Source organism: Accipiter gentilis, chromosome 22 (assembly GCF_929443795.1).
Source record: "Accipiter gentilis chromosome 22, bAccGen1.1, whole genome shotgun sequence".
NCBI lineage: Eukaryota > Metazoa > Chordata > Aves > Accipitriformes > Accipitridae > Astur > Astur gentilis.
This window is the reverse complement of record NC_064901.1, coordinates 18,664,326-18,692,131: the sequence shown is the minus strand read 5'-3', so window position 1 is coordinate 18,692,131 and position 27,806 is coordinate 18,664,326. Positions and strand designations below refer to the sequence as shown.

Below are 27,806 nucleotides of genomic sequence, written 5' to 3'. Positions count from 1 at the left end.
AAAGAGTGTTTAGGTGCAGTTTTAGCTATCTACAGACAATGTTGACAGCCAACTTAATATCCAAAGAGAAGCTATTTTTGTCATTTCCTAGCAGACTAAGAAAACAAGCAAGCAAAACAGCATCAAAACACGAGGAAACACAGATGGCCTCCCACCTGGTAACTTAACTTCTGCTTGGATTAGCATCCCCATAGTGGTAAAGGTAGATGTATACCTACATTTCATTCAGTTATTTTGTTGTCAGCAAGCATGAACAAATGACACCATCTCCAACTACACTATATAGTACTTAAAATGTGCATAGATATCACAAGGGACCCCTTTTGCTCCCATTCGCAGCACTAAGAGGAGAGCTGAGAGGCAGTACATAATTAGAAGAGATGAGATTCCAAAGGATGCTATCAAGGTTTTGATTTGGGTTTATTTTTTGGTGGGTTGGTCTTCTCCAGAAATACTAATATACTCAATTGTCCAACATGGAAACAAAATATTCTTCTTCAGTGCTGATATCTCCCATTTCTATAGAATCCGAAAACTGAGGATCTATATTCTACTTCCAACACTAGACTAGTTTATGACCTACAATTCAAGCACCTGCAAACCTGTGAATCTAAGCATTTCCTGATTTGGTCACACAGAGCTCAACATCCCTCCTCACCCCGAAACAGCATATGACCACTCAAAAAAAATTGTCAGTAATTTTAGTGTTCTCTAATAAGTACATATTTAATGGTATAAGACTTTCAAAAACATTATTCAAAGAGAGAATACAAAAGTGGGTTTAGTAGGATTTTGAGAACATTCACAAGCATACTATAAACTTGTAGATTTAAAAAACAAAGTTGAGAAGTGATGACAGCTCTCATACGACGTAGCCTCATTTGAATTACACATATTAAAGCAGGAGCGATACTGGGAGCCCCTGTATTGGGTCTGACTTCCAGGAGAAAGTATGGACTAATATATTTAAAATAAATAAATATCTACAGCAGCCCAGAGAAGCTTAACTGCACAATGACTGAAACACACACACTGGTTCACAATATTTATTACAATCTATTGCTTTAGATAAACCTGCTGTATGGTTAGTAAACCCAAACCACATTATAAGAACCAACAAAAAAAGTTACAGCACAAACCACATCTCTGTAAAAGGTATGTAATGGAGGTGAACAGAGGCACAACCTTAACCGTTTAAGTAAAAGCACAATGAAGACCCTCATATGCGAATGCAGCTCTCCTGGTAGCAGATAATGAAGGTAAATAAAAATCAGACTAACAGTACTAAATATAAGATAGGTAAAAATCAGAGCAATATTGTTATATCTGTATACAAAGAATACAGGGCCTTTTTAAATACCCTTCTTTCATTCTCAATGACCTGTAAACACAACTCTTCCAAACCATCTTCCCTCTGTACCTGAACTAGTATATAAAGATCTATACAGAATGTGCAAATCCAATATAAGTATTTTTAGGCTCTCTTCTTCAAATAGAAGAAATACAAGGTTAAAAACATTAACACCACAGATTCCCTCTACCCAGCCTCTGCAGAAAGACATCAGTAGCAATAGTGCCCAAGACATCCAAGTACAAAAGTAGCATGACACTGGACCAAGAAATCCAATCAGAATGCATGGCATATGAACAATAAATACAAACACACGTGGAAAGGGAAAAAAACAAACAGTTACCAAGGGAAACTATTAACACTGGCAAATGAAAATGAATTAGGACTCTTGTCAGCCTACAGCAGATCTGTTACTAAGAAACGCTCACATAACAATGGCTTAAGTAAACCTGTAACGTTAACTGAGATCCAATTACACCTTAGGCAGACAGGCTTTATTCATCTACTTGTTCATTAAGAGGTGGTATCTGGTAGTCACATGCCATGCTCCATACTATTTAATAATTACATATTGTAAGCATTGCTAGACCAGGATGTTGGGAGTCAAATAGCCCAATATTGGGTTATTTGCTACTGCTGCCTTTTCATGACCAATGCACAGATTCTTTCTGCACCAATCAAACATTTTAATATCCCTCATACCAATCTGCTATAGGTTAAAGTTTCTAGAAAAAATAAGTTAGACAAAAAACATTACAGCCTACAAGGAGTATGGTACAATCTAGTTCTTGTAGTTAAGACTTCTGGCCCAAGAGTAACTTAAGAACAGTACCAGCCTGAGCAGAACACAGTTCTAGAGCATTTAAAACAGAGAGATGTTGAAATAGTCTGGATTTTACTTCAATGCTGGAAAGTGAACCAGAGACCAAAAAACTTACATATGCAAATCTCAAGTGTAGTCTAGAAGCTTAATCAGTAACTATAGTTCACTCCCTTCAGAAGTTGCTTTATAGGGTGTTCTTTGCTTTTTGGTTTGAGTGCAGATGTGAACTTCTTAGAATAATCTCTGAGCTTCCACTCATGCTAAGAGTGACCATATTCAGTGCAAAAAACACGCAAGTTAATTCAATTTATAGCTCTCAAACTAAAGTAAAAAGAAAAAAATGCTTACTAGTGGTACCTACTGTTTGTCTGACTATCTCCTGTGGAACAACTTCTTATCAGAAGGTCAGGTGATAACACTGAATATCAATAAAAAGATTCCTTTGGCCAGCACTTAAACATTCCCATTACTGAGATGAAAGTAAAATTCTGTTTTCCAGGTCTAGAAATAGGCACAGAAGCCTTCTCCATGCCAAACACCTGGTAATCTCCATGCAACACTGATACAGCTGCAAAAACTAAAGGAATTTTCTTTTTTTTTTAAAGAACTATTTACATACAGGGCCAAATCACAACATTGTCACTCTAAGAAGGTAAGTTTTATAGTAAAACTTGACTTGTGGTGAACGCCCAACAGTTGTCTAACAACTCATTCACAAGGTTGGAGTGCAATAGAAAACCCACTACAAAAATCAGTTTCTATTCTTCATCTGAGTACTGAGAGGTTTGGTGTAGTTGCCAGCACTATAACAACATGGTTAAAGTCATTTTCTAGTAAATCAATATTACCAGATCGATTCGGTCAGTCCACAGATACAAATGACTTCTAGCCAGTATAAGAGAACCTAGCAACAAGCCTCAAAAATCTCAGAGGCATCAACTTCTTAAGTAGTCAGTTCCGAATTTCATATGAATGTTGGGATTATTAACCATGACAAGGTCAGGTGTCCAATGTGTTGACTTCTTTGGAGCAGAAATAATGCACGACTATTGCATTAGGGTATCGAGCAAACGCACTGTAAAGAGACAGAACACAAAAATCAACTGTCAGTGCAGATAAACAGTTTTCCCCATTCAAACAAGAACATCCAAGTTGTGCAGAATCAGAAGAAGGTGCTTACATGAAAGTGACACTTTCTTGTTTTAATTACAGCCTGAATATATTCTTGAGAAAATGAGATAAAACAATTCTATGGATTTTGTAAGTTTTGTTTTTAAAAAAATAGTATCTGTTTTCATTTCTGTAGGCATACTTTACTTGGAAGTCACTAGTAACAAGTTAAAGACTGGGTGAGATGCTGACATGTTTGCCCTTCAAAACCTTGTTGAACTTAACAGCATTAGAAAAATCCTAGACAACCAAAACAATACTGCATATGCAGATTTAAATCCTGATGCTACACGCTACAGACTAACAGCAAAAAATTCAATATGCACAGCAACAAGTATATTTAGACCTACATTCATCAAAATGTTTTGGAAGAAGCAGCCTTCCCTATCATTGTGAATGCTACTGATATCTCAGAAGGGTTCACATCAACAAGAGAAACAATGAATAAGCTAGCCATGTAGGATTCCACTGAAGTTCAGAGAGAAAAAAGAAAAAGCGCAAATAAAATTTGCATGCTATACTAACCCATAATTACCACCTACTAGGAATGACAGAAGAAAAGTTATTGGCATCTGGGTATCAATTGAAATTAGTTCTACTTTTAGATGTCCTAAGATAATTAGGCTAGAAAATGTAAATCAGCCAGGGAACCACAAAGCCATCAGATATAGAAAACTATCACACATATATCTTACTTTAAGATTCTTTACATCATCCTTCTTAACTCTAGTTAAGAAGTGGGTAGTAGGCAGTGTTCTTAGAAAATTTTCCAAATTCAGTATGAAAAGTGACTTTCTGCCTTCTAGAGTTGTGAAGTGAGAAGTCTTATGAGTTTCTGAAGGGATTTTATTCTCCTTTGTTGAAAGCAGTTTACTCTTGCAGTAAACTTCACTGACTAAAGCTTTGAAGTTTTCCCAGCCACCCAGTTGAGCAATGTAATTTGTAATTCACTCTTCAAATGCCTCCCTCATACTGCTGTTCTCTCTGTGTATATACACATTCCAAATTTTGCAACATTCTTATTTTAAGTCTACCAGATTCATATCTGATTCAGCTTCCCAAGCTTTAAGGTATATGCTCTCTCACCTGTTACCTATCTTTTTTTTACATACAGTGCACACCTTCTCCTCTGTGATAATGCACTTCACTTGCTGATGCAAGATCCGCTCCTCCTGAACCTAAAGAAGAAAAAAAAAAAAAAAAACCAACCCTTGCTTATAAAGCAATATCACATCACAGCTCCTTTTACTTTGGTGAAACTGAAAACTGTCACAACATTTAATTTTCAGTGGCTATATCTACCTTAGCAAGCTGTACAGCACAAAAGCAGCAGACCAAGTGGTATCGAACATCCAACGCCCACACTATATGAATTGCAGGATTTTACTTTCAACTAGTCTGGTCCACAGACTAAGGCATTCTAACCATTAAGGGGTGTTCAGGCGAACTATTGAACTGCATTGTCTGGTTTAGTTTATTTGAAAGAAATCCAGTCCATGCTCTCTGAGATCATCCTGCAATGCACACCAGAGCACAGTGAGTCCAGAGACACACACACCCCTCATCCAAACCAAAATGAATGTACTCGCTATCTCCTGAAAAAGGGAGATTCAACGTACTTGATGCACACCTACTAATTTCAGGTGCACTACAGCACCACCTAGAGGACACACATTCCGTATAAGGAACAGTTAATTTATATTCTGAACATCTGTTTTAAAACACCACCCAATAAATGACAGGTGGCAGGTAATTACCCTCAGAAACTCTGCATGGAGAAGATTCTTGAGCACTTGATTAAATCGTTTCTTCTGAGCATTTTCTTCAAGGACTTTCTCTAAGAAGATTCGAATCTCACTAATCTGGGTATTTGCTGGGAGCAGGTTTATCGCCTGGAGCAAAACATATATTTAGTTAGGAAAAATTAAAAAAGGAATAGAGAACAAAACAGAACAGAAATTGACACATTTAGCTTTACACTCTTACAATCTGTTCACTTGCCTACTCCAGTACCTTCTGTCACCTGCCAACAGTACAAACTGAGTACTTACAAGTCTTGTCTTACCTTGGTAGTATCCAGTTTGCTGTGATGTAGTTCCAAAACCTGCAGAGCAGCCTGCAGATTGGCTTGAGGCTCCAGCACTTCCATCTTGATTGGTCCCAGGCAATGAACACTAGGTGGGGAGAGATACATCCGAAGCAGTGACAGATAGACCTGTTGCACACAAAAGGAAAGTTCTGAAACCGCTCTACACATCCACAATTGACAGAGCTGGTAGAACCCAGCAATGGTACTAGTAAGTTGTACCCATGCCATTCAAAATTCTGAAGTGCTAACTTAGACAGCTCTTATCTTAGAACAAAAACTGAAAAGTACCAATGATGTCCAAGGCCTTTTAAGACTTGAATTCTACACTGAAGTTTTTCCATAAAAGTAGTTTTAACCACACCTCCCTCATTTATCTTACCCAATTCATTTATAACCTTTAGAAACCAACACTTCATTGCCTCTTACCATTATCTTTTTTGTAGATGTTTGTGGAATATGCACACAGTGTTTTGTCTTCTGAATTCCATCAGAACTTTAGCTACAGCATATATGCTCAATTCCAGTGATACAGTAATATTCTCAGCAAAAAAAACCCCAAATTCATAAATATAAAAAACCCCTAAAAGTCCCTAACATGGAGTGAATAGTCTAATACCTCCTTACTGAAAAGGAAGGCTGGAAAGATGAAGCTACTTACATCTTTGTTGCCATCTTTGTTTCTGTCATAATGTTTATGGCAGTAGCTAGAACAGAGAAGAATCAAGTGAAATGCAGGAACAGTTTTGGAACCCAGAGAATCAGTCCACAGAAATTATCATTTAAATGTTTTGATTACTGAAGCCATCCAAGTTAGGTGACCATACGTCCTATTCTGATCAATTAATCAAGTTGCACAACAAAATTACACTGTTTACTCTGCATTACAATGCCAAGAAAAGGGAGGTTTTGTGCAAGTCTCCCCATTCCAATCAACTTAAAAAGCTTTAATGCAGAAACTAAATTTAATTCAGCTTTCTAAAAAAAGGGAAAAAATATGTCTCAAATCAACACATCATAGCATAAAAATGTATGTGTAGATATATCTAATTACTCTATCTGAATCACAGAGAAGGTGTTCATTAGTGTACACTGCATACCAGGGTTGAATGTCCTCTAACAGGCATTTGCTGAAAATAGCTTTAAAATAAGCTATGTTAAATAGGCCCTAATGTTCAGATATACCTGCTAGTATCAGTTAATTCTATTTTCACCTAAGTACTTTAGATTCATTCAGAAGGTTCCCTGACACAATACATGTAGCAAAATGCCTTATCTCTACTAGAGAGGATTCAACTAACTAAAGGAGCTTAACTTTGCATCTGGGCTAGTGAATGTCACTCCAAAGAGAAAGGAAGCAAAACAACATACAGAAGTTCAGAAGCTAATGAGAGGTGGAAACAAAGAACTTATTGATGACAGTCATATTACTCTAAAGTGCAATGACAGAACAGCACAAAAAGGTAAACCTCAAGGGGACGGCATCATCATCTGTAATGAACAGATGCCTGGAGGAGACTAAAAGTCAAGAAAACAGGGAAACCTGGCTTACAGCATTGATGCTCCACATACAGCAACATTTCACTACACATCCTATCCACAGGGCATTGAGCAAACTAAGTCGGGGGGGGGGGGGAGAAACTTACTTTTCAGCCATGTTGGTGTCCTTCAAAATATGAACATAAATAAACAGAGCTTGCTCATGCTTCCCCATACGACCCAAGAGCAGAGCACGTTCTTCTAGGAGACCTAGTGATAGCATGAAGGATTAGTCAATAGCTACACAGAGAAATGACAACCTAAGCTCCATTAGTGACCAGACTAACAGAAGGAACTATAAACTGTAGTCTGAGCACAAGTTAAAGTTACACTGAGACTGTAAGTCTACTTCACACTATTCTCAGTAACATTTTATGAATTCTTAAGCAACCTTAAGAAACAACAAACTTCACATCTGTTGTGCAATTCAGGCTCACCAAAAAGTTAGGCTAAATATTTAAGTGATGGGAGACACCACAAGGTCTTAAGCCAACAGTTACAGAAATCCTGCAGAGACTGGCAAACCCAACTGTACCAGCAAAAACACGAGTTAGTGTACACACCAGCAGCCATCTTCTCTGTTTTTAATTGCCATGATTCTACAGTAAGCAAGAAAGTTTTGCTGTACAATGCAGTAAGCTAGGGTTTAATTGACCTATGGAAACTGAACTCACCATCAAAGGGGAAGTCACTAATTAGCCGACTAGGTTCATACCAGCTAGACTTCTCCAGAAAAAGTAGAAGCTTTTTCCGGTAATCCCCCAAGTCTCCTCCTTCCTCCCCAGCAGGCACTGGAGTTTTATCTATATGGAAGAAAACAACAGAAACTACAGTATCACAACTATTTCACCACACTACTACAAAGAAGATGATAAACAAACAAATCATTATGAGAAGGAACCAAATGCTGATGAAACCTGTTACATGGGCTGGCATCCTGGGGCACCTGACAAATTACTGCAGCTCCTTAAAACACATCAAGTGGCCACTTAAACAATAGACTCAGTTATTCAAGACTCTTCCCTACCCTTAACATGCAGAATTCAGGGAACAGTAGCTGCCATTCCACTCAATCATGAACAAAGTGTCACTTGGTCCCTTAAGATCTCTAGGGAGGCAATAAACTAGACTTCCCTACAAACCCACAACTTTTGTTGTTCCAGTTCCTTCATTGCTTGCGATGTCTTCTGGATGTAAACAGGGAAGGCTTACAGCAATACACTATGAAGGCTCCCCTGTGCTGTCCCATGCCCCTGGTCTTCCCACCAGAAAAGGCTAAACATACCTGCAGGGTAAGAACTGAGATATTCTTTCATTAAGGCCTGCACTTTCTCACAGTACAGCTGGATCAGACAGTTGTGAAAGTCTGCACCAGTTTCTTCCCAGACATGAATGATGTGTTCCTGTAAATACATATTCAGGTTCAGTTATAATCACTTCCTCTGGGAAGTAATTTGTTACAAGCAAGCAACAGTTCCATGCTTGCCTTTACCAAGCTTGACTTCAGGATTTCATACATTTTAATTATTTTTTCTTTGCACAACTTATGGCAAAGCTAGCATTCTCTGAAGCAGCATCAGGCTCCAACGCCTGGAGAACTAAGGCCATACACATAACATTTTATACTGAATGTAATGCACTAGTAGAGATTGAGTTCTTACCAGATAAGGAATAGTCAAGCTTTTAAAATTTTCTATCAAGAAGCTGAGCACTTTGTCTCGTGGCAAAGCTTCCACTTCAGGGAGGTCTTCTGTAAATATCTGTTAAACAAAATTTTATTCACAGAATGGTGATTTTTTTTAAATTTAAGTGCCACAGTATATTTTCTCTGAGGCACTGAAGCCCAGCAAATCATCACATGTGTCCAAAGAGTAAGCACAAGAAATATAAAAAAATCTGAGCAGCTTATTCAGGCACTCAGAAGCTATCTCACACAGGATTAACAAACATCCCCACTTCTGCCTTAGTTAACACTCTTCTTTTACAGTATCCAACACCTCCCAAATACAGGGAGACAATTCTGTATCAAAGCGGAAAGGGAAAATAAGAAAGGCAAATTAACATTTGCCATTTAAATACTCAATCAGGCTCTTGTGCAAAAGGTGTGACATCAACAACATTAAATGTTGTATCAAAGGGTCCTAGCTACTTATTCCAAGATAAGGTATTCCAAGAATGGCAAAGCATAAGAAAAACTGAAAGGCTGTCCTGCTCCATCTACTGCTAATCTTACCACAGTACTGAACACAGAAAATATAAATTATACATTTAATTGGATTTAGCATTAATACATGGCTTCTTACATTGAGTTCTCTCAATTCCATACACTGCACTAAGAATCTCAGTGGCAAGGTGCCTGTTTCAACCACACCTACCTTCAGTCCATCTTCAGGAAAATCTCTTAGCACCCAGACAGAGTAGGAAAATACCAAGTGCAAGTTCTCCGTACCTGGAATACAAAAAACACCAGTGCTCAGTATTAAAATCCTAAAGAACTATCTACTCACAACGCCAACAGACACTTTCAGAGCCAGCAAAGCTTAATTTACAGGAAGAATCTGGTTTGGTTTTTTCCCCACTCAAGTCAGGCAAATCACACATTCTAGGCTAATACCGCCATTTCATACTTTGTAAACGTGATTTGAAACAGAAACAAGAATTAACTCAAATACTAAGCAGCACCAAATGTAAACAATTCAGACCAAAACCAAGATCAGTTGTCTTAATCACATTCCAAAAGTCTTCCCCTACCATTTGTTTTTATTAGGGTAGAAAAAAGCACTGTTCTTGTGTAATGTCCTTCAGTCCATTTCCAGCCTGCCAGTCTAATGACTTCTATAGCAAATGGTCAAATACTTCATAATAAGTAGTAAAGCATCATCGTACTGAAGTAACCAGCACAGAAACTACACGACAGGTAATAACTTTCCATTTTTTAAGAAAATTTAGGATCTCCCTCTTTAAAAGAACACTTTCATTTCATCAATTTGGTTCACAAAGTTTATAAAACATGTTAGGAAAACATGACTTTCCCCTTACCCTCCTGACCGGAGCCACTGAGGCATTCACTGCCCGAACAATGCAACAACACAACCATACAAGAAACAAAAACTTACACCAACCCTATAAAAAGGCAGTCATTGTTTGCTTTTCTTCATCCCACAATATCATCAGGAGTAAGTTACTTTTTAAATATTTAAACCAAGCAGCATCTTCATAGTAGCAGTATTTTAAAAACCAAAAGGTGAGTGCTATGAAGTAAAACAATTAAAACAGCCCCCAGAAGAGCCAATTTCAAAGTTTCAGAAACAAAACAGTGACTTGGCAAATGGCACTATGGTCATAGGGTCTGAATTTCACTGAACTTCAATTAACTTTCTGAATTAACAGGGCACTGTACGGTAGTCGGTTCGCTAGCCTCACTGAGAAAATTTAAATAAAGGACAGGACAAGCCATGGGAGTAAGTTCTCATTTAGAACACGAGACTGAGAAGAGAAAGTCTAACTCGTTATAAACAAGTGTGAGATTAATTAGAATAGCTCCTTTCCAAAGCACTGATGAAATTGCTGAAATCACAACCAAACCAAACATGAAGTTACAATCTACTCAAAAACACTCAAGAAGGCATAAGGAGAAGAGGAACTCATCAAGTAACTACCAAAGCTTATAGATCAAAATATTAAAAGGCCAACATTGCATCACACCACAAAACAAAACAACTGGCTCCCTCAGCACGTAACAGTCAGCTGCATGGGGATTTACACTGAAGGTCACAGGCAAGGGTGTTTTGTGTTGCTAGAATTAAAGCAGAAACTGAATTTCTAAACTCTCTCAGCAATGAATCCCTAATTTAAATATGAGCTTTAATAGAAAGAAGTTCTGCATAACACTATTTTAACAGATAAAGAATGGTGTAACACAGAAAACTAGCTACCACCCAATCAAATATGTAGTTCTCCTGTGCCTGCCTCTGCACAGATAAAGTATATTTTTGATGGACATGGGTGAATCACAGAATTAACAATATTTGCTTTGATGCAATAAACAATAAGTGGTTACTCTGTTGACACATGGCAAGTATCAAATCCAAATCAGATATACATACTTGATAAAAGACCACAGCTACAAGCCTGGAGGAAATTTTCTCTAATTACCTGAGAACCATTTAAGAACATTTCATTAAATGCCCAAAACCCTATAGACAAGAGACGACTAAAGAAGAGTTTCTACTTCACTCAGAAGGTAAGTGAAAGGAACTAAAAATAAATCCCACGTAACTAAAATTTTAAAAGATAATTTAAAAAAAAACAACCCAATTATTACTTATATTAGAAGCTCCTAACTACAGAAGCCTCACCAAAGTAGGGGCAGAGGGAAAAATCTGTAGAAACCCCATAGTCTGAAATGCTTTTATCATCCTATTTAAGGGAAACCCAGAAATGACACTTATCAATTAATCAAGGCAGAATGGGCAGTGCAATTACCCCCCCCTCCCCCAATGTTACATTTCTGCTATCTGCTTGGGGGGGGGGGACACGGGACGACTGCAAGTGACACTAGTGTCAAACATTCCATTTATTATCAATAGTTAACATTCTGTTCTAGGTTGCCCCCACTGTATTTCATTACTCTGAAGTGAACAGACCCAAACATCCTTTATCAGTTTTAAAGAGCTCAGCAAGAAGCATACAAGAAAACTGATTTGCAGGAGGTCCTGAAACAGAGAAGCTCCAGAAGTCTAAGAGAAATTTACCAAGCTGCCAAAATTTTAGAAAAGTATGCCAGACAACTTGGATAATTATAGGTCTTAAACATCATCAATCTCAAGTAAAACCAATAAACACCTGACATAGGTCAATCGAGATGAATTTATAAAGGTGACAAATTATTTTTTAAATAAGATTAAAAGTTGTTTTATAAAGCTGTTTGCGGAATATAACATACCTACACTTCCCTAAGATGAGTGACATTACCAAATGACACCAATGAATAAGAAGTGTAAGAGACAGACATGGCACATATGGGAAAGGTCTCAATTTCATTCTAAGTAATGTATTATCATTGAATAAACATGTGGCTAACAGAAGCCAGCAGTTCTTAAAAGAAATGATTATAGATAAAAAATACCAAACTTTGCCAACAGTGTAAGTCTAATGAACAAAGGTATTTCCCCTCAAAATACTCACTCCCAAAGTACCAGTGTGATACTTTTTAAACAGTTGTCCATTTAGAAACAAATAACATTGGATGGGAGGGCACTGTTCTTAAAAGTAGCAAAAACAAAAAAGGACTTGGGAGTTCACAATGAATAGTCAACCAAGCAAGTTCCCACCATGATGCTGTGACGAGCAACTATAACCATCAGGTCATGATCTAGATCTACCTAAACACAGAAAACAAAAACTTCATATAGGATTCTTCATCTCAGGAATTACTACAAGCCCCAGCAACTTGAAGTTAGACTTCCAGCTGTAAAGCCTAACCCATAAGTTGGACTTCCCTTTTGTCAGTGGTGGCAAATCATCACTGGAAGAAAATACAAAATACTACAGCACATTTTCTATCAATGGAAATTTTTATCAGAAATAAGGATTTTTTTCCAGTAAGATACTCAAGATTCAATAAGATGCTCATGAACTACTCCTTGAAGTTTGCATTATGCAAGAAACCAGACAAGATGACAAGGATACCCTTTAGCTTTACAGTCTCTATAAAGTTGCTGAAGAGTAGAATAACCGCTAAGCCCAACAAGAGTAACACCTTCACAAAAACAATGCTCTCCTTCACACTCACCCAAATGCTGCAGATATTGCACTGTCCTCTCATGACCCTTCAAAGGTGAGTTGGCTTTCTTTGACTGATCCACCAGTACCTGTAATGCTTTCAGAACCACAAAAATGTTCATTGCTTTGTACCACAAATATCACTCCAACTTGAACCACAAAAAAGTGAATTTTTCCTGTTCTGTTACCAGAGACAAAACAAAGTTTTGTTTTCAACACACAGACCAAATGGGTAACAGATGGATTTAATCACAAGACAGACCCAGAAACAAAGTCTTTTCAGAATATTGCCTGCTCACTGAAGACAAGTTAACTCAATACTAGAATAAATGCTCCTATGCCTTCTCCTCTCCCCACCCCAACCTCATACCTACCTTTCTCATGCAGACCTTTCTTCTCATACAGTATTATCAGCTCACTATATTTGTGTGCCTTCTTTAGTACATGCTCACTCTCCTCAATATGGCAGTGATTGTTCTCCAGACGTAGCAATGGTGCCACCAGTGCTACATTTGTCTGAAAGAAAAAAGGGAGTATTTAAACATAATTCTAGTGTGCACCTCCTAAGCTTACAGTACAAAACACGAGTTGCAGGAGAGAAGAAAAAAAAAGAAGCCTTATAGCATAAGAAACAACACTAACATCTTAGAGCAAGGCCCATTCTCATTTCCATAATTTGTTGGGACAGAAAGAAAACAATATATCAGAGCTATTCCCCTTCAAGAATAGAGGTCAGCTTTGAAAAACATTGTTGACAGCAAAGATCGTACCCTCCTGCATTTAGCAGTACAAGGCAACACAGGAAGCATTCATTATAACTTCAAAATAGGCATGGCCACGTTCTTTTGACAGAGGCAGCAACCAGAAATGGACACATCTGTTTTATTCCGTGAAACTACTTCCTGACCAGTGAGCAAACTAGCTAACACCAAAGTTTCACAGATTGTTTTTAGACCAAAGACAGACAGTTGTGTGAGAATTTCTGAAGTAGCTCCTTATCATCCTCCTTAAACATTTCAGCCTGAGATTCCAACAGAGCTTGTATGGTAAAGGCCTCTAGGTCAGGCAGGAACTCACATGGAGGTAACACTTTAAAAGGGTGGTATCAATGATTTGTAGCAGCTTCTTTTTGGATTTGATCGTGGGTGTTCCTTCCATGAGGGGTGACGTACTGGACTGATGATCAGAATCATTTAGCTTCTTCACCAGCTGACTTCTTTTCTGCAGGACATCAAACGAAATTTTAACAGAAAAAGACCATGGATTTCTCCACCCCACCTCAGCAAACATAACCCACCAAGTAAAAAGACTAAATATTAAATTAAATAAACCAATTTAATAACTTGTTTTAATCAATTGTTTGTTAAAGAATTTTTATTGTTACTAACTATTCAACACATCACCTTTCCAACCACATTCAGTTGTACACATTTGTTTTGCAAATTTATGGTTTTGCAAGATGTCCAGAATCTTGAGAAAATAGTCAGAAGGAAACTCTGTTAAGCTGAATAGAGACACTTTAGAGAGGTCAGAAGACATTTAAAACATTTGGAAAACAATTTCAGTTTTGAACTACTAGGCACAAAAACTATCCTCCTTCAGACACGAGCTTCCTTTTAGTCTAGTAAGAATGGTGATAGAACAAATCAGATTCCAGTTAACAAAATAAAGAGGACAGGAAGTTACAGTACCCACTACCTCCTGTTCCACCTTTTAATGCACACTTTTGACCTGTATCCTGGATAGAGTGCCCTGCACAATAGTCACCAAACAAAAACAAAAGATCAAGAGCTTAAGACCTCTTCAGAAGGCTACTAGAAATAAAATACTGGACTCATGTTCAGATCTGGTCCATAAGTAAATTTTGTCCAGTCCTCACAAAAGTCACATGCGATGTCTCCACAGATCTGCAAGGCACCTCACGTCTTCCAGTTCCCCTGCTTTCTCAGGAGATGCTGCCATAGTTTCCAACCATGAAGACAGCCCATTAAGGCTAGCATGACAGAGCTGGAGTAGGTGTACTGCTTCCTGCACATCAAAGCTAACCAACCAAGTATGCTAAAACTGAATAACCCTACTCTAAAAACAGATATAGGAGCACTCACTTGAGTTAGGTAGTCTATCAGAGCTAAATGTGCCTTCTCCAGCTCTGCCCCAGAGAGCCCTGGCAGGGGGTTGGGATACTGTAGCTGTTTCCTGTAATCTGTGGGCAGCAGGTCAGGATACAGACCCATCACGTGAGTGGGATCTAAGCAAAAAACAACTAGTATTAGTAACCATTCATAACATTATTTTGCAAACTCTCAAATGTTTGTAACCTTTGAGCAAGCTTAGCTTTCCAATGGAGTTGCTTGTAGTCAACTTGTATGTCCACAAGGCTCCAGATAGCAAAATTTGCTTATTACAGAAAATAAGCTAAAACAAGGCAAAAGCAGCAGAAGACAGACTGTTTCAAAGTCCAGGTACAACAAGTTCCAACCTGTGCACTTAGCACACCTGGAGAACAAGCCATTATTATAATCCTCTTACTGCCCTTCTTGCAGAATCCCAGCATTAACAACTTTTGACAGTAGGACAGGATTTCTAGGAACAAGCAATGTTTTAAGAGAAGATTTACTGTGCTTTTGAAACAAGAACTGAATAGCACCATCTGCAACTAATGAGCACCTATTTTCATAGAGTTTAAGCAAATTCAAAACTACTGCCCTCTAATTTAATTTGAAAGTATTTTGAGTTCTCGGTCCGTTCTTTTTATTGTAGCTTTCCAAAGTAAATATGATGTTAAGTGTCATCAAAACAAGTTCTAGGTTTAAATGCACAAGGGATATGCTGTCACCAATAAAAGAATCTCAGTCTTAAGCACTATTCTATGGTACAGTCCAGCCTTCAGGTGTTCTTCCAATAATCCTAGTACAAACCAGAGGAATAGCATCAGAGACTATTTTGACTTCCAAAACCACAGAAAACTTTCCTGGCTTCAGCAGCTTGCTCCATTAAACAGGAAACAGGGTTAAGGGTCCTCAGTTTGGTCCGAGTCCAAGAATTTAGCAAATCTACAGATGTTCCTTATTTTTCATTCCAAGCTACAAGTAGGCTTTTGGCAGCTGCTGAATCCCTCAACTTCAAGGGTCTGTGAGCATGCTATGCACATTGTAAAATAGCCTACAATACAAATATATTCTGCACAAAGGGCAAATTCATTATTTGATTTAACTCATTGACTGAAGTTAATCAAATACTAACCAGTTTCACAAAAAAAGCTAAATAGCTGCCTAGGCTATTTGCCATTCACAGCGTACTGGTCCACACAAGACACCACTGTTCTCAAACAAAAACAAAGCAGAAAACAAACATACACATACCCCTGCAATAGTCCGTGAGCTTCATTTAATTCCTCCTAACCTAGGTATCTCAATGCCAACCCAAGCATTTACCTGTACCAAGCTTGGCAAAAACTTGCATGGATTCATCAAAGCGCTTCTGGCAGAAAAGGTTGAAGGCAAAGAGGTTCTTTATGTGGTGAATTTGTTGTCGCTTCTCACTATCTGAATCATCTTTCATTTCCTACACACATGCAAATTAACAAACATTAAAAACTGTTGGACCTTGTAAATGAGAAGGAAACACTCTACAGAAATAACAGGAGTATTATCATTTGGAGACAATAAGAAGAATAAAGATAATCTTCCAAAGTGACACCTCTGAAGGTGATTCTCAGATGCTATGCTTATTGTGTCACTGAGATAACCTGGAAGGTTTGAAAGCCACCTCTGGTTATCTATATACTCGCTCTATCACAGCAACTATCTCTTCACTGATTCGCCTTTTCAAAATTTTTTTTCAAGTTAGCGATACAAAATGCAATTAATTAATTTTAATGTAGTTCCAGGAAGTTTCCGGAAACCAGAAAACACCAAAACAGTAACAGCAATATAATTAAAAGTACTGTTTCAGCATCTCTAAGAAGTTATTATGTTTCAGGAGTAATATGGAGGACCATTACAAAAAAAACTGGTCATTGGACAAAACAAAACACACAACTCCAAGCAAAACCATTTACAAGCAGTCTGAAGACTTTGAAGTCCAACTGACTTCAAAGTCTAAAAGAAGGTAACCGATTAAACAGCTAAGCGACATAATCTTTCACATACAAGATGGTATCCCAAAATCTAGACTACAATAGATCAATATGGAGAAAAAGCAGCACAAAACTAAAACTTCAGTCACAAAAGGCTACAGTTTACCAGTTTGTGCAAAATGGACAGTAGGGAGGTTAAACTCTCCAGAGTAGCTACAGTCAAGCAGAAGGCAAACATCCATTAGTGTCCTTTTGCACAAGTGCATCCACTGCAAACTCAAAAGGTTTTTGAGTACTTACTGCCAGCTGCAAAGCCAACTCAAACTGCTTGTCCTGCAGAAGCTGCTGGATCTGTGTGGCTATTGACACTGGAATGAGCCGCCAAACAAAGTGATTACTTGCCACATATATAATATTTGTGCTGTAAACAAGACAAAAAGGTCAGTTCCTAAGTTCCAGCACTGAGAAAGAATCAATATCCTATCTGAAAAAACAATCCTGGTTAACACACACATGGCTCAATCAGATACAGGGGCAACTTGAGCAATATTGCAAAGCAGAAAGGAGAATTTATCTCCAGCAATCAGAAATTCCCAAAGACACTCAACTCTATCATTTCCTCCTCAAGGTATGGCCTCCACCCATCTGCTCATAAAAAACAACAGACTGCTTCAATGCTGCTGCTTAAGCCAAGGGAGTTAGAAAAGCACCTCCTCTCCCAGTTTTTCCAGAGTGCTACCATACACCCAGACAGCCCAACAAAAGTAATGACCAGTTATACTCAATACCCTCCAGAGGTGATGAAGCGTGGCCTCTGCAGCTCAATACTCTGTACCAGCAGCCGGGGCTCAAAAGTGCGAATCTCCACATACCTCGGCAGAACAGCAATGATGTAGGGAGGCTGGTGTTCTATTAGTGAAAAAAGTGAAAAATGTAAGTTGGTTGTTCTCAAGTATTCCTTGAAACCAGCCATGACTTAATGTAAGGCTTGTCTTCAATTATTTTTTTTCCCCCCCTTGAAATGTGTCCTTTTTTTTCCTTATTAAAAACAAAGCTCAATGCCCAACACTGACAGCAATTTGCTAATAGACTACTATCAGGCTTTTTGTTCATCTTTCAACATAAGGAATTTCTGTGGCACTCAGGTGCCCAAAAGAACTACAGTGCTTTGATACATTACATTCCATCTCAAATCTTGTCCCATTATAAAAGATATGCAATATGCCTATTTCCTAAGAACAAGACAGGCATGCAGACTACAAGCAAAGAAGGGGAAGAAACAAGAATAAACACATGAAACCTTCCACAGAGTACAACTTGAAACGCTTTAGAAGCTGTCATACTCCCAATCCAGCTAGTTTCTAAATACTGGGAACATAATGATTTTGTCATATACAAAGGAGTAAAGAAGAAAATTTAAAAAAATTTACTGCTAATTCTCACCCATGGCTATAGGAATATCTGTCCAATTCAAGGCACATTTCTGAGTACAGACCCCTTCTTCGTTTAGCACAACTGTAAGATCATCTTGGCCAACCGCAACTTTTCCATCTGCTACAGGAGCTACCAACGGTTCCAGCTGCTTCCCTGTGGGAAACAGTTCTTTAATGGATCCTTTTCCATCCACCTAGGATAAAAAAAGAAAATAAACCATCCATTTTTCAAAATAACCTGTATTTTGAAGCTGCATAAGACCAAAGCCAAAACCCCCCCTAGAGAGATTTACAACCCAGACAAATCACTAACAGGACAAGCGCAATTTTAAAGAGTAGCAATAAAATTTTCTGCATATCATAATTTATCTTGCTTATACATCATGTGGAAATAAAGAATACTTTTGTGTCTGAGATTATGTACTCCTGTTACTTTAACACTAGCTGAGCACATAGCCCATACAGGTTTATAAAATGGATAGCCAGTAGCAACACCACTTAAAGTGTCCAAACTTGGGTACTTGGTGTAACCAGAGGATTTCATTTAGGCCAAAACTTTAACATGGTTTTAGTCTGGCATGAGTGAGCATTGCCCATAGAAAACAAACCTAAAAGCCTAGCAGCCTGCCTAGCATTTTTCCCTTGCCCTAGCTACTCATTCTTGTGGCCACATGCTGTCCAGTGAATTGACCGCCCCCCACCCCAAAAAAAAATAAATCCAAAGAGCTGTTTCATGAGCTGATCTAACAACTCACTGCCACCAAAATGGAGAATTCTTCTCCTTCAAACTGCAGCTACATGTTCCTGCTCCTTCCCCTGCATTACAGCTCAAGCATTCTTATAAATCACCAACAGCTAGCCAGCAGAAAATACCACAGAAATGTGTATATTTTTTCTGGCTATTTAGTGAAATGAAGCCATTCAAGGATGGGTCAGTCAAGCACCTGAGCCAACCTAAAGTAGACACTTGGAGAACAAGTCTCCGCTGTGGTTGCTTGAGCAGCTCTACAACTACTCATATCACTAGAACGGTGGGAATCAACATCTAGGAGAGGGCTGCAGAAGGGCATCACTTCTTTTGTGAGCAGTGTCAGTTTGAAGTGACTGTAAAAATTACTGTGCTGTTTTCCTGTCAACTACAGATCAGTGTTGCCACCCATGTATACACGCACATACGTGCGGTGCACCTCATCTTCATCTCATTTTCCTATAGTATCAGCAGAAGCCAATTGTAAAGGCAGAAAAGAGAATCAAATATAGCTGTAAAATAAAGCATAAGTGGAAATTGTAATACTAAATTAACAACAGTAAGTTTAGACTTTCAAACTAAAATGACTACAGTTCAGCGAGGCAATCAAAAAAAGAAAAAATGGTTAAGCTCCACTATCTGCCAGATAAGAAGATATTCTTGGTCTTTTTTCCCCTTTTAAAGCTATCTCCTTTCTTAATATGTTAAATAAAATGCAAACTGAACTCACACAGACCAGTGCCAAAACAAAATATATCTTTTCCACTGACCTTTTCTCTGCAAGAGCTTCAAATATTGGTTTCAACAGCAATAAACAGAAGATCACTTCCTGACAAAACATCAGTTTAAAAGGACAGACTTAGACTGCCCTTCCCAAAACCACATATAGCAAGAGTACCAGATGCTGTTTTTCATAAATGTCTGTTAGCTAAATCCCTGAGCACAGGAGGAGCCTCCATAGTGTCTACTGTTACCGAAGTCATCTTAAACACTGTATTCCAAACCCCATACTTACCCGTATGAGGTAATAGTCCCTCTTGAAGCCTACACAGATGGAGTTTTCACACCAGGCCATAGACTTTGGTACATCAGGTACACTGAAGTCCCCCTGAGGAAAACAGGGAAAACGGGTTAAAATGGCTGTTACAAGAGAAAAGCAAAAATAAAATCTGGCAACACAGAGTGTAACAGGCAGCACTGGTGTTGACACTGTATTCCCCAAGATACACGCCCAACTTCTGCTGGTCAAGGAATAGTAGCATTCAACCAAAAGGCGAGATTCATGCACAGTAAAAAGGTGTGCTCTGAGTTAGCTGGTAACTTCCTAGAAAAGCAGCAGAGCTGAAAAATGCTCCACCCATTTCCATTGGTTACTTTTATCATTCTGGTATCCACAAGTGCAGTTCTCTATGCTTGTTGTCAGTAACTACCTTCTCACTTAATGACATACCTGGAAAACTTCGAGTAGAAGTAGACCCACTTCCATAGTGTTATTGTTAGGTATACATTTATAGAGGCTGCATGCTAATACATTTCAATGACTTTCAAGTGTACAACAACCAGAATGTTAAAATATAGAACACAGCCTTTGATTTAATTTATGAAATTGTATTTTTGCCATTAATTGTGATTTCAACCATGTATTTTAACTTTTATTTGCTGCTTCATTGTTAAATCACTGCAGAACCAACTGCAGTGAATACTCTGAAAGTCAGCAGTGCCTCTGAGTAACAGGGACTGCATAGCAAACAGTAAAGAGCAAGTACACTCCCTGTTGAAGCAAGCTAGACTACAGAAACAATGGAACTCACCTGTAGTTCATGGAACTCTCTGTCCTTCCAAAAATAAAGTTGTAGCTTCTTCCGCACTGCCACGCACATTCTCAGCACCTCTTCCCCTGTATCTGACTGCTGTGAAAATAGACAGGCCTAACTCATAGGCACTCATAAACTAAGAGGCAAGTAAGATAACACAAGGCCAAAAGAATCCTCAGCCTGAAGCAAAGCTGTCAGCTGAAGAGCAGCTTTGTTCATCCATGCCAGAAGGGCCCTAAACAACGAAGCACAGAGAGAAGAGGGGTGGGATACTTAAGATGAACTTTGGCAGGGATTGTGACACCAAGTAAATAATAAAAAAAAAAAAAAAAAAAAAAGGCACCAAAGACATACACACACACACAAACAGAAGATAAGCAGATAAGCTATCAGCCCAGCCCTGAAGACTAGGATAAACAGCTTGAGCCCTATGCAGTATAGGAGAGGCGAGGAAATGGAACAATGCAAAGAATGTGTTAAACTGACAGACAAAAAGATTAACAGCTGTTTAATATTCTAGCCTATTGGAAAAGTTTCCTGACAAGAAATACTAGCAAAGCTAAGTGCCTGTATGCACAAACAACAAGGCACTTTGGAATGACCAGATTTAAAGATGCTTTGAAAGACATCACTAGTTTTAACATCTAGAAGACCCCAAGTACTTACTAGAAAATATTTAACACTAAGCTCCCTTGAAGCAAAGAGATAAAAAGTGATGAAAAGCACTAAGCCATCTCTTCTGGTTATGAATAAGGCTTCTGAATGACATAGGTAGGCTGAGAAACTCACTTGGATAGAAACAAGTCACTTAATAAACCACAGCATATGTACAGAGAATTGCTGTAACTTATGGAACCATTTTATGGCCTGAATCTACCACAACTGCCCTGGGACTCCTTGGGCCAATACATTTTAACAGAAACAAAAATGTAACAAACAGTGATGGAGATGCTTGGTGAAGGGAACCGCTGAGCTACTACACTGCCAATTTAAGGGAAGGGAATGGCTTTTACATTGAAGAGGACCCTTCAAGAAAGACAACAGTCAAAGTTACTACAGGATAAAAATGCCTTTAAGTTTTGTATCAGGAGGTTAAAGGTTACAATCACAACAGGCACTGGAAGGTATCTTATTAAGCACAGGAAGAAAATTAAGGTGACTACATTAAAACTTGTTGCCTTAAGCAAAGCTTCAACATCCAGTAGGTACTAATTTTAAAAAGCACCAGTACACAACCAACTTGCATGTAACACAAAATTAGCAAACCTAATCTATACAGCAACATAAAAAAGTTATCCTTATTACAAACAGTAAAGACATCTGTGCTGTTGTGTTCCTCCTCTTACCTGGAGATCACAAGTGAAGAGAGATGCACCTTTTGCCTTGGAAACTGTAGTGATTTGTTGAAACGTCAATAGGTCATGGACATAAATGTTATTTTCTGTTTTAAACAAAATTCCAATTATTATTCCATATTTCATACATGTAGAACTCATTGCTAATTCAAGTAAGTTACCACATTTTATCTTTACGTAAAAAGAACTTGCGAAACTAAGAGCTGCAAGAAAGGCAAAGGAATGTTCTCCCAAAAGCTGAAATGTGCTAAGGCACATATAAATACAAGACAATAAATGCCGAAAAGAAGACTAGTGCCAGCATTTGTAAATTACATGAAGGAACTGAGAGCAGGTGCTAACCAAGCAGAGGAAGTGGGAGTGGAAGGGACAGCAAGCAGGCCAGAGCAGAGCAAGTTCATGAAGGAAGATTGTATGAACAAAGACCATTTTGAACTGGCTCCTGGAATTAGTGGAAAGTGAACGGTTACAAATGGAGGGTACTATGGTCAAGTTTTTGTACGCACGAGGACGCAGGCAGCAGAAATCTACGCATGCTGGAGCTGGAAGAGCCGGGACTTGGAGATCATAAAAAAGGGAGTAGCAACATAAGCAAAAAAAGACACAGGAAGTTCATAAGGTTAAACAAAAATAGACAGAGACAAGCACACTTAGATCTTCCGCAAGATGGTAAAAGATCGCCATCTGCATATAAACTGAATTTGGTGTAACACATCAACAGCAAAGTTTCATACATCAAACAAGTTTGGACACAAGTTTTAGACCCTATCATACAGTGCATGCACATATGCATGCATATATGTACATATACATGCCAATACAGACAAACTATATCTATACATACGTACATATACACACACACGCTTTAGTGCACATATGTATTTTTTCATTTTTCAGTCACAAAACTTAGCCTTAATACATTGTTCTCCAAGCTGGCTTACGACACGCAAAGCTGCTTCTCAATCTATGCTGCATAATGCTTCCTCTGCAAAGTGAAAAAGCCTAAATCCTACACAATGACTTTTCAACAACTAGACTGCTATGCAAGTGTGTGGAAAGGGTGCCACATTCAGCCAAATAACTGCACCGAGAAGAGTTTGTTAAATATTAACATATTTTCTTCACTTACCTAATAGACTGACCAGAATTTTAAACTGAGAAACAACATGAATCTGAAAGAAAGAATTCTATTAGTGACTCCATTCATAAACTAAACCTCTGAACAAGGCTTGACTATAGATAGTCTAAGAAAATGCATCTTGGATACTCTCAAACCAGCAAGGCAGTGATCTATGCACAACCTTCCTTGAGCTATTGCAATCTGTTTCACTTACCCTCAGTTTTCACAAGCTAGCATATAGAGCTTGCAACCTCAGCTGCTAAAAAATGCTATAATAAGTGGTATGTTACTAGTACAGAAGTACTTCTAAAGGATATGTGGATTGTTGCTGAAAGAGGCTGCATAATCTTTGAGGTAAGTGCTTTCCTGAGTATCAATATAATCAATGAGCGAAAGTTCTCCAAAAAAAATGAAGCAGTAGCAAGATTGACAGTAGATAAATCAGTTACTTTAGTATTAAATTCCAAGTGAGAGGAATTACATTCACATTCCTATAGCATTTTACCCGAGAGTCACGTTATATATTACAGTCTGTCAGGGTATTACCATCATTTTTACAAATATTCTCAGTCAGAGCAGCTGAAGATTTACTGCAAACAACAGGACTTCCATAAAAGCCAAAAATAAACCTTTAAGTTCCAATTCTTTGCTTTCTGCTTTAGCAGCCAAACCAAGCTTATTCCTGTTATGGGAAGAGTGGGCAAAAACACCAAGCTGTGCCACCTCTAGAAGAATCTATAGTTTGGGGGAAATTTTTTGTTAAGCTTAGCAGAGATTCCAGAAGTACATTTGATATTTCATTTCTTCGCTGAAAACACTGGAAAAATATCCCCACGTCAAGAAAATGGTATTTCCTACCTGCTGAATCTTTTTTGAGAAGTTCTTGTTGGATTTCTCTAGTGTCACTTCAAACCTATTGCAACCTACCAGAAAGATTTGAAAGAGTATGTAAACTGAAGTTGCCCTTAAATTTATGACTGAATATATCTTACACTAAATAGATTACAAAGAATTAGGAAAGCAAACGTGGCCACTTAACACCAGAAGAATGACTCTTCTAACATATCTGTGCTATCTTTTACTTAATAGCTAAACGCATCAGAAGGTCTTCTACACAGTCAGGTGAAAATGTAAATTACAATTCTTGTACCCATCTGAGGGCCTCATCAATAGTTACATTTTTGCCTTGCTGGAATTTTAGATTACAAAAGTTATATTTAAGTATTTTGAAATCCAGAGATACAAAGATATCCATACAGACTTTATCAACACCAATCAAATATCAGCAATTTAAATTGCTAGGGAGCACACCACTGCAAAGTAGACAAGGAATAAACACTACACCACAGGGGTTTAAAAGGAGTTTTAGGGATAAAGACTTACAGACACTTTCTGATGACATAACCTCTCCTGGCATTGATGCAAAAAAGGGGGAGAAATTTACCACGTGAGATAAGACACTAGCAACTCAAGACTAGCATGTTCTGATTGGAATAGACGGCCTACAAGTTTCAGAAAAAGCAAGTTGAATTCAGTCTCTAGGATCCAAGTAGCTACAAATGAACATCCTTCCAAGATGCTGATGATCTTGGAAATAGATGTTTGGTTTTTTCTTTCCTGTCCCACACTACATGACATTACTGTATTCAATAACATCGGTTTCTACGTAATAGCAGATAATGCAGAATACAAATCTGTTCAGTGAAAATCAATTTTAACTAAACCAAAAATAGAACGGTTCTATTTCTGGCATCTCTAGAATAGACTATGAACACTTATGACTGTAAAAGAGGCAGGGAGAAGAGTAAATACATGACAGAACTACTTAGGAGGGATCCCTCCTCCCCATCCCTTGGTGCTCATGGACCTACTAAATAAAGCTGCACTTTCACTAATCCAGTCCTTCATTACCAGAAGACATACATCAAACCTCTGGCAGCTAGCACACAGCACTGCTTCTGCACAGCTTTGTGCACTGTACTCACAAAAAATTGCACTAACCGACTATAAATTCAAACATACAGAGAGCTGATATAAAACATACTTTAAAACAGAAAAAAAAAGCCGATAGTACTTGGACTTTCTTGCACACCTGATAAATGGTACGTACACTTTCACCAAAGATCCCACACAAATATTCATTAAATCCTAAGTAGGAAAAAATCAGCAATTAAACATACTTGCGTAACATCACTACAACCTCTTAAAGTGCAGGAAATAAAAATAATGTAACCAACTTTTTGTATCCTTCTTAAAATCAGCTTACCTATGTCTTTCTTGATCCTGTAAAGCAAAAGATGCCCTTGTTTGGTACCAACAAGGAGCCATTCCTCTACAGAGACAGGGGAGAAAAAGAGTTTAATTAGTTTCAACAAAGACCGCCCTTCCTGGCCAAGTTACATTTACCAGAACAATTCAAAACTCGTTTCAAACGCCAAAGAGGACTTTCTGTGGTGACTACACACGTCTCCTATCATACCTCTGGTGGAAGTGCTCAGAAGTAGCTTTCATCCACAGGAGATGATGGCCAAAGATCAAGTAGTTAAGCAGAGCGTACAGCCTAGATATCACATCCCACTTGTTTATACAAAAGTATAAAAGCAAAGCATTGCAACTGTTGTGCAATCAAAATCGGCCATATACTATTCTTCAGACATTATTACCTACAAGAGAGGAACTGTGCTACACAATGGCAAGAACTGTCAGGAAGAAAACCAAGGAGTTCTACGTGGGTTTGTTTGTGGTTTTTTTTTAAAATCGTCAGGTTTTTATAAGAACTCTGAAATAGTCAGCTATGCCTGAAAGAACAGTGGCAGCTTTGCTTAAGTAGCATTTGAATTGCTTGGACGACCAACAGTCATTCAAGATTTATAAAAGAGAATCTTTTTATATACAAACTCTGTGACAGAGTTTCGGACTCTTCCTATTTACAGCATTTATAGCCTACAAGAGGCATAGAATCTTTATTGGGTCATGACATATGACAGAAATTCATCCTCCTTCCTGAAAATCATATAGGAAAGAAACATCCAAAAATATTTTTCTACATGTAGGAGTACTACCTCATTACCAAAGATACTTGTGTTTTAATAAAGTCTTGTTTCCGGTAAGACCTTTCTTCTACTGTTTGATAGGAAAGTTGTAGAAAGGGAATTACACCTCTTTTTTCCACAACCATACTGTCATAGGCCTGCGCGTTTAGGCTTTTTGCTACTTCAGCAAAATAAATGCTTTTAAAGAGATAGACGATAAAAGCCTCAACACAGGAATAAACTATCTTCACATCTTCTCTACTACATAACTCTAGCATAGACAACCCATGTTTAAACGTGGCACTACTATTCAGGTTGTAATTTTGTTCTTAAGACAGATTAAAAGGGTCGCCATTCCACAGTGTCTGGAGTTTTTTTTAATTGCCAATTTAGTACATCTGATGGGAACTGCTCAAGCAGTTCAAAAAGCCTTACCAAGCCTTATCATTATGACAGCCGGTGCGATCACCTGACCAAAATCTTGACTGTCAAGTATGCCCAAAAATATAACCTACATTTATATACCACCCATACATGCAAACAGATTCTAAACCTAAGACGTGAACGCACCACTGGCTTTCCAAGATAAATTTTAGTCAAAACACAGGGAACGCTTTTTTTAGGAAGAAACTGGCCGATCCACGGTTACAGCACTGGACATGATGGCAGCCTCCTCCTCAGCAGGGCTGCCGACGGGAGGGCAGGACTGTGGGCGGCAGGCGACCGCCGGCACCCCGCCACCGGACCTCGGCCCCGGCAGCCCCCCCCCCCCCCCCCCGCCCCCCATCGCTGCAGGCACCCAAGCCAACGCTACGAGCCAAAAAACGGCGAAACGCTGCCGCGTTACCCGCACGCCCGGCCCTGCCAGGCGGCGGGGGTCCCACAGCGGCCCCGAGCCACCCCCGGCCCGCCGCAGGGCAGGCCCCGAGAACGGCTGAGGAGACGTCCCGGCCGGCCGGGATCGGAGAGAGAAGCGGCTCGGGCTGCGGGGCGGCAGCGCCGCGGGCCCCCCCCCACCGCCCCGGCTCACCCCAGGCCGCCAGGCAGTCGATCTGCAGCGGCAGTTTCTCCAAGATCGGCACATGCTCGAAGGCGTCGTGCATGATGGCGGGGGCTCCTCCGGGCCCGGCTACCCCCCAGCGCCCGCCGACCGGGGAGAGGCAGGGACCGCGGGAGGCTCCCCTCAGCCCTGGGCGGCGGTGGGGCGGCACTGGGGGAACGGCCCCGACGGAAGCGCCGCCGCCGGCCCACAGTTCCCCGCCCTTCCCGGCAGCCCCCGCGCCCGGCCCGCCGCCGCTTCCGCGCCCAGGCGCCGCCCCGTTCCCGCCCTCGCCTCGTCCCTCAGGCGGGCCGGGGGCGGGCAGCGCAGCGCCGCGCCGGCCGCCTCCCCCGCGGGGCCCCTATCAGGGACCGGGACGGCTGTGCCGGGCACCCGCGTCCCAGCGCAGTCCCCCCACAAGCAGCACTCGCCCC

At 39.4% G+C, this 27,806-nt stretch overlaps 1 protein-coding gene across 2 annotated transcripts; it reads right to left on the bottom strand.

The window, feature by feature from the left end:
- Window positions 1-684: 684 nt before the first annotated feature.
- On the bottom strand, window positions 685-27,600 carry VPS39 (VPS39 subunit of HOPS complex). Of its 2 annotated transcripts, XM_049825036.1 has the most exons (26): window positions 27,364-27,600; window positions 25,568-25,633; window positions 24,685-24,711; window positions 24,160-24,224; window positions 23,311-23,353; window positions 22,173-22,267; window positions 20,824-20,922; window positions 20,028-20,120; window positions 18,275-18,458; window positions 17,620-17,740; window positions 17,132-17,252; window positions 16,188-16,317; window positions 14,859-15,001; window positions 13,831-13,974; window positions 13,128-13,269; window positions 12,764-12,850; window positions 9,345-9,418; window positions 8,631-8,729; window positions 8,255-8,372; window positions 7,644-7,772; window positions 7,077-7,179; window positions 6,092-6,137; window positions 5,410-5,559; window positions 5,102-5,236; window positions 4,431-4,522; window positions 685-3,249 (listed from the first exon to the last, which is right to left on the bottom strand). In XM_049825036.1, exons 1-26 carry the CDS (start codon window positions 27,434-27,436, stop codon window positions 3,174-3,176), a joined length of 2,655 nt encoding a protein of 884 aa, XP_049680993.1. In that variant the 5' UTR covers window positions 27,437-27,600; the 3' UTR covers window positions 685-3,173. The 2 variants fall into 2 exon arrangements, with proteins under 2 accessions (XP_049680993.1, XP_049680994.1); XM_049825037.1 differs by lacking the exon at window positions 24,685-24,711.
- Window positions 27,601-27,806: the final 206 nt, after the last annotated feature.

What these genes read in the sequence shown, in the direction of transcription:
- VPS39 (XM_049825036.1), bottom strand. Translation starts at nt 27,436, where the DNA reads ATGCACGACGCCTTCGAGCATGTGCCGATCTTGGAGAAACTGCCGCTG. An exon ending in TGATAGACTACCTAACTCAA is followed by an intron (nt 13,975 to 14,858) that starts GTGAGTGCTCCT and finishes GATGTCCTGCAG; the next exon opens with AAAAGAAGTCAGCTGGTGAA. An exon ending in TCTCAGTTCTTACCCTGCAG is followed by an intron (nt 7,773 to 8,254) that starts GTATGTTTAGCC and finishes TCTTCCATATAG; the next exon opens with ATAAAACTCCAGTGCCTGCT.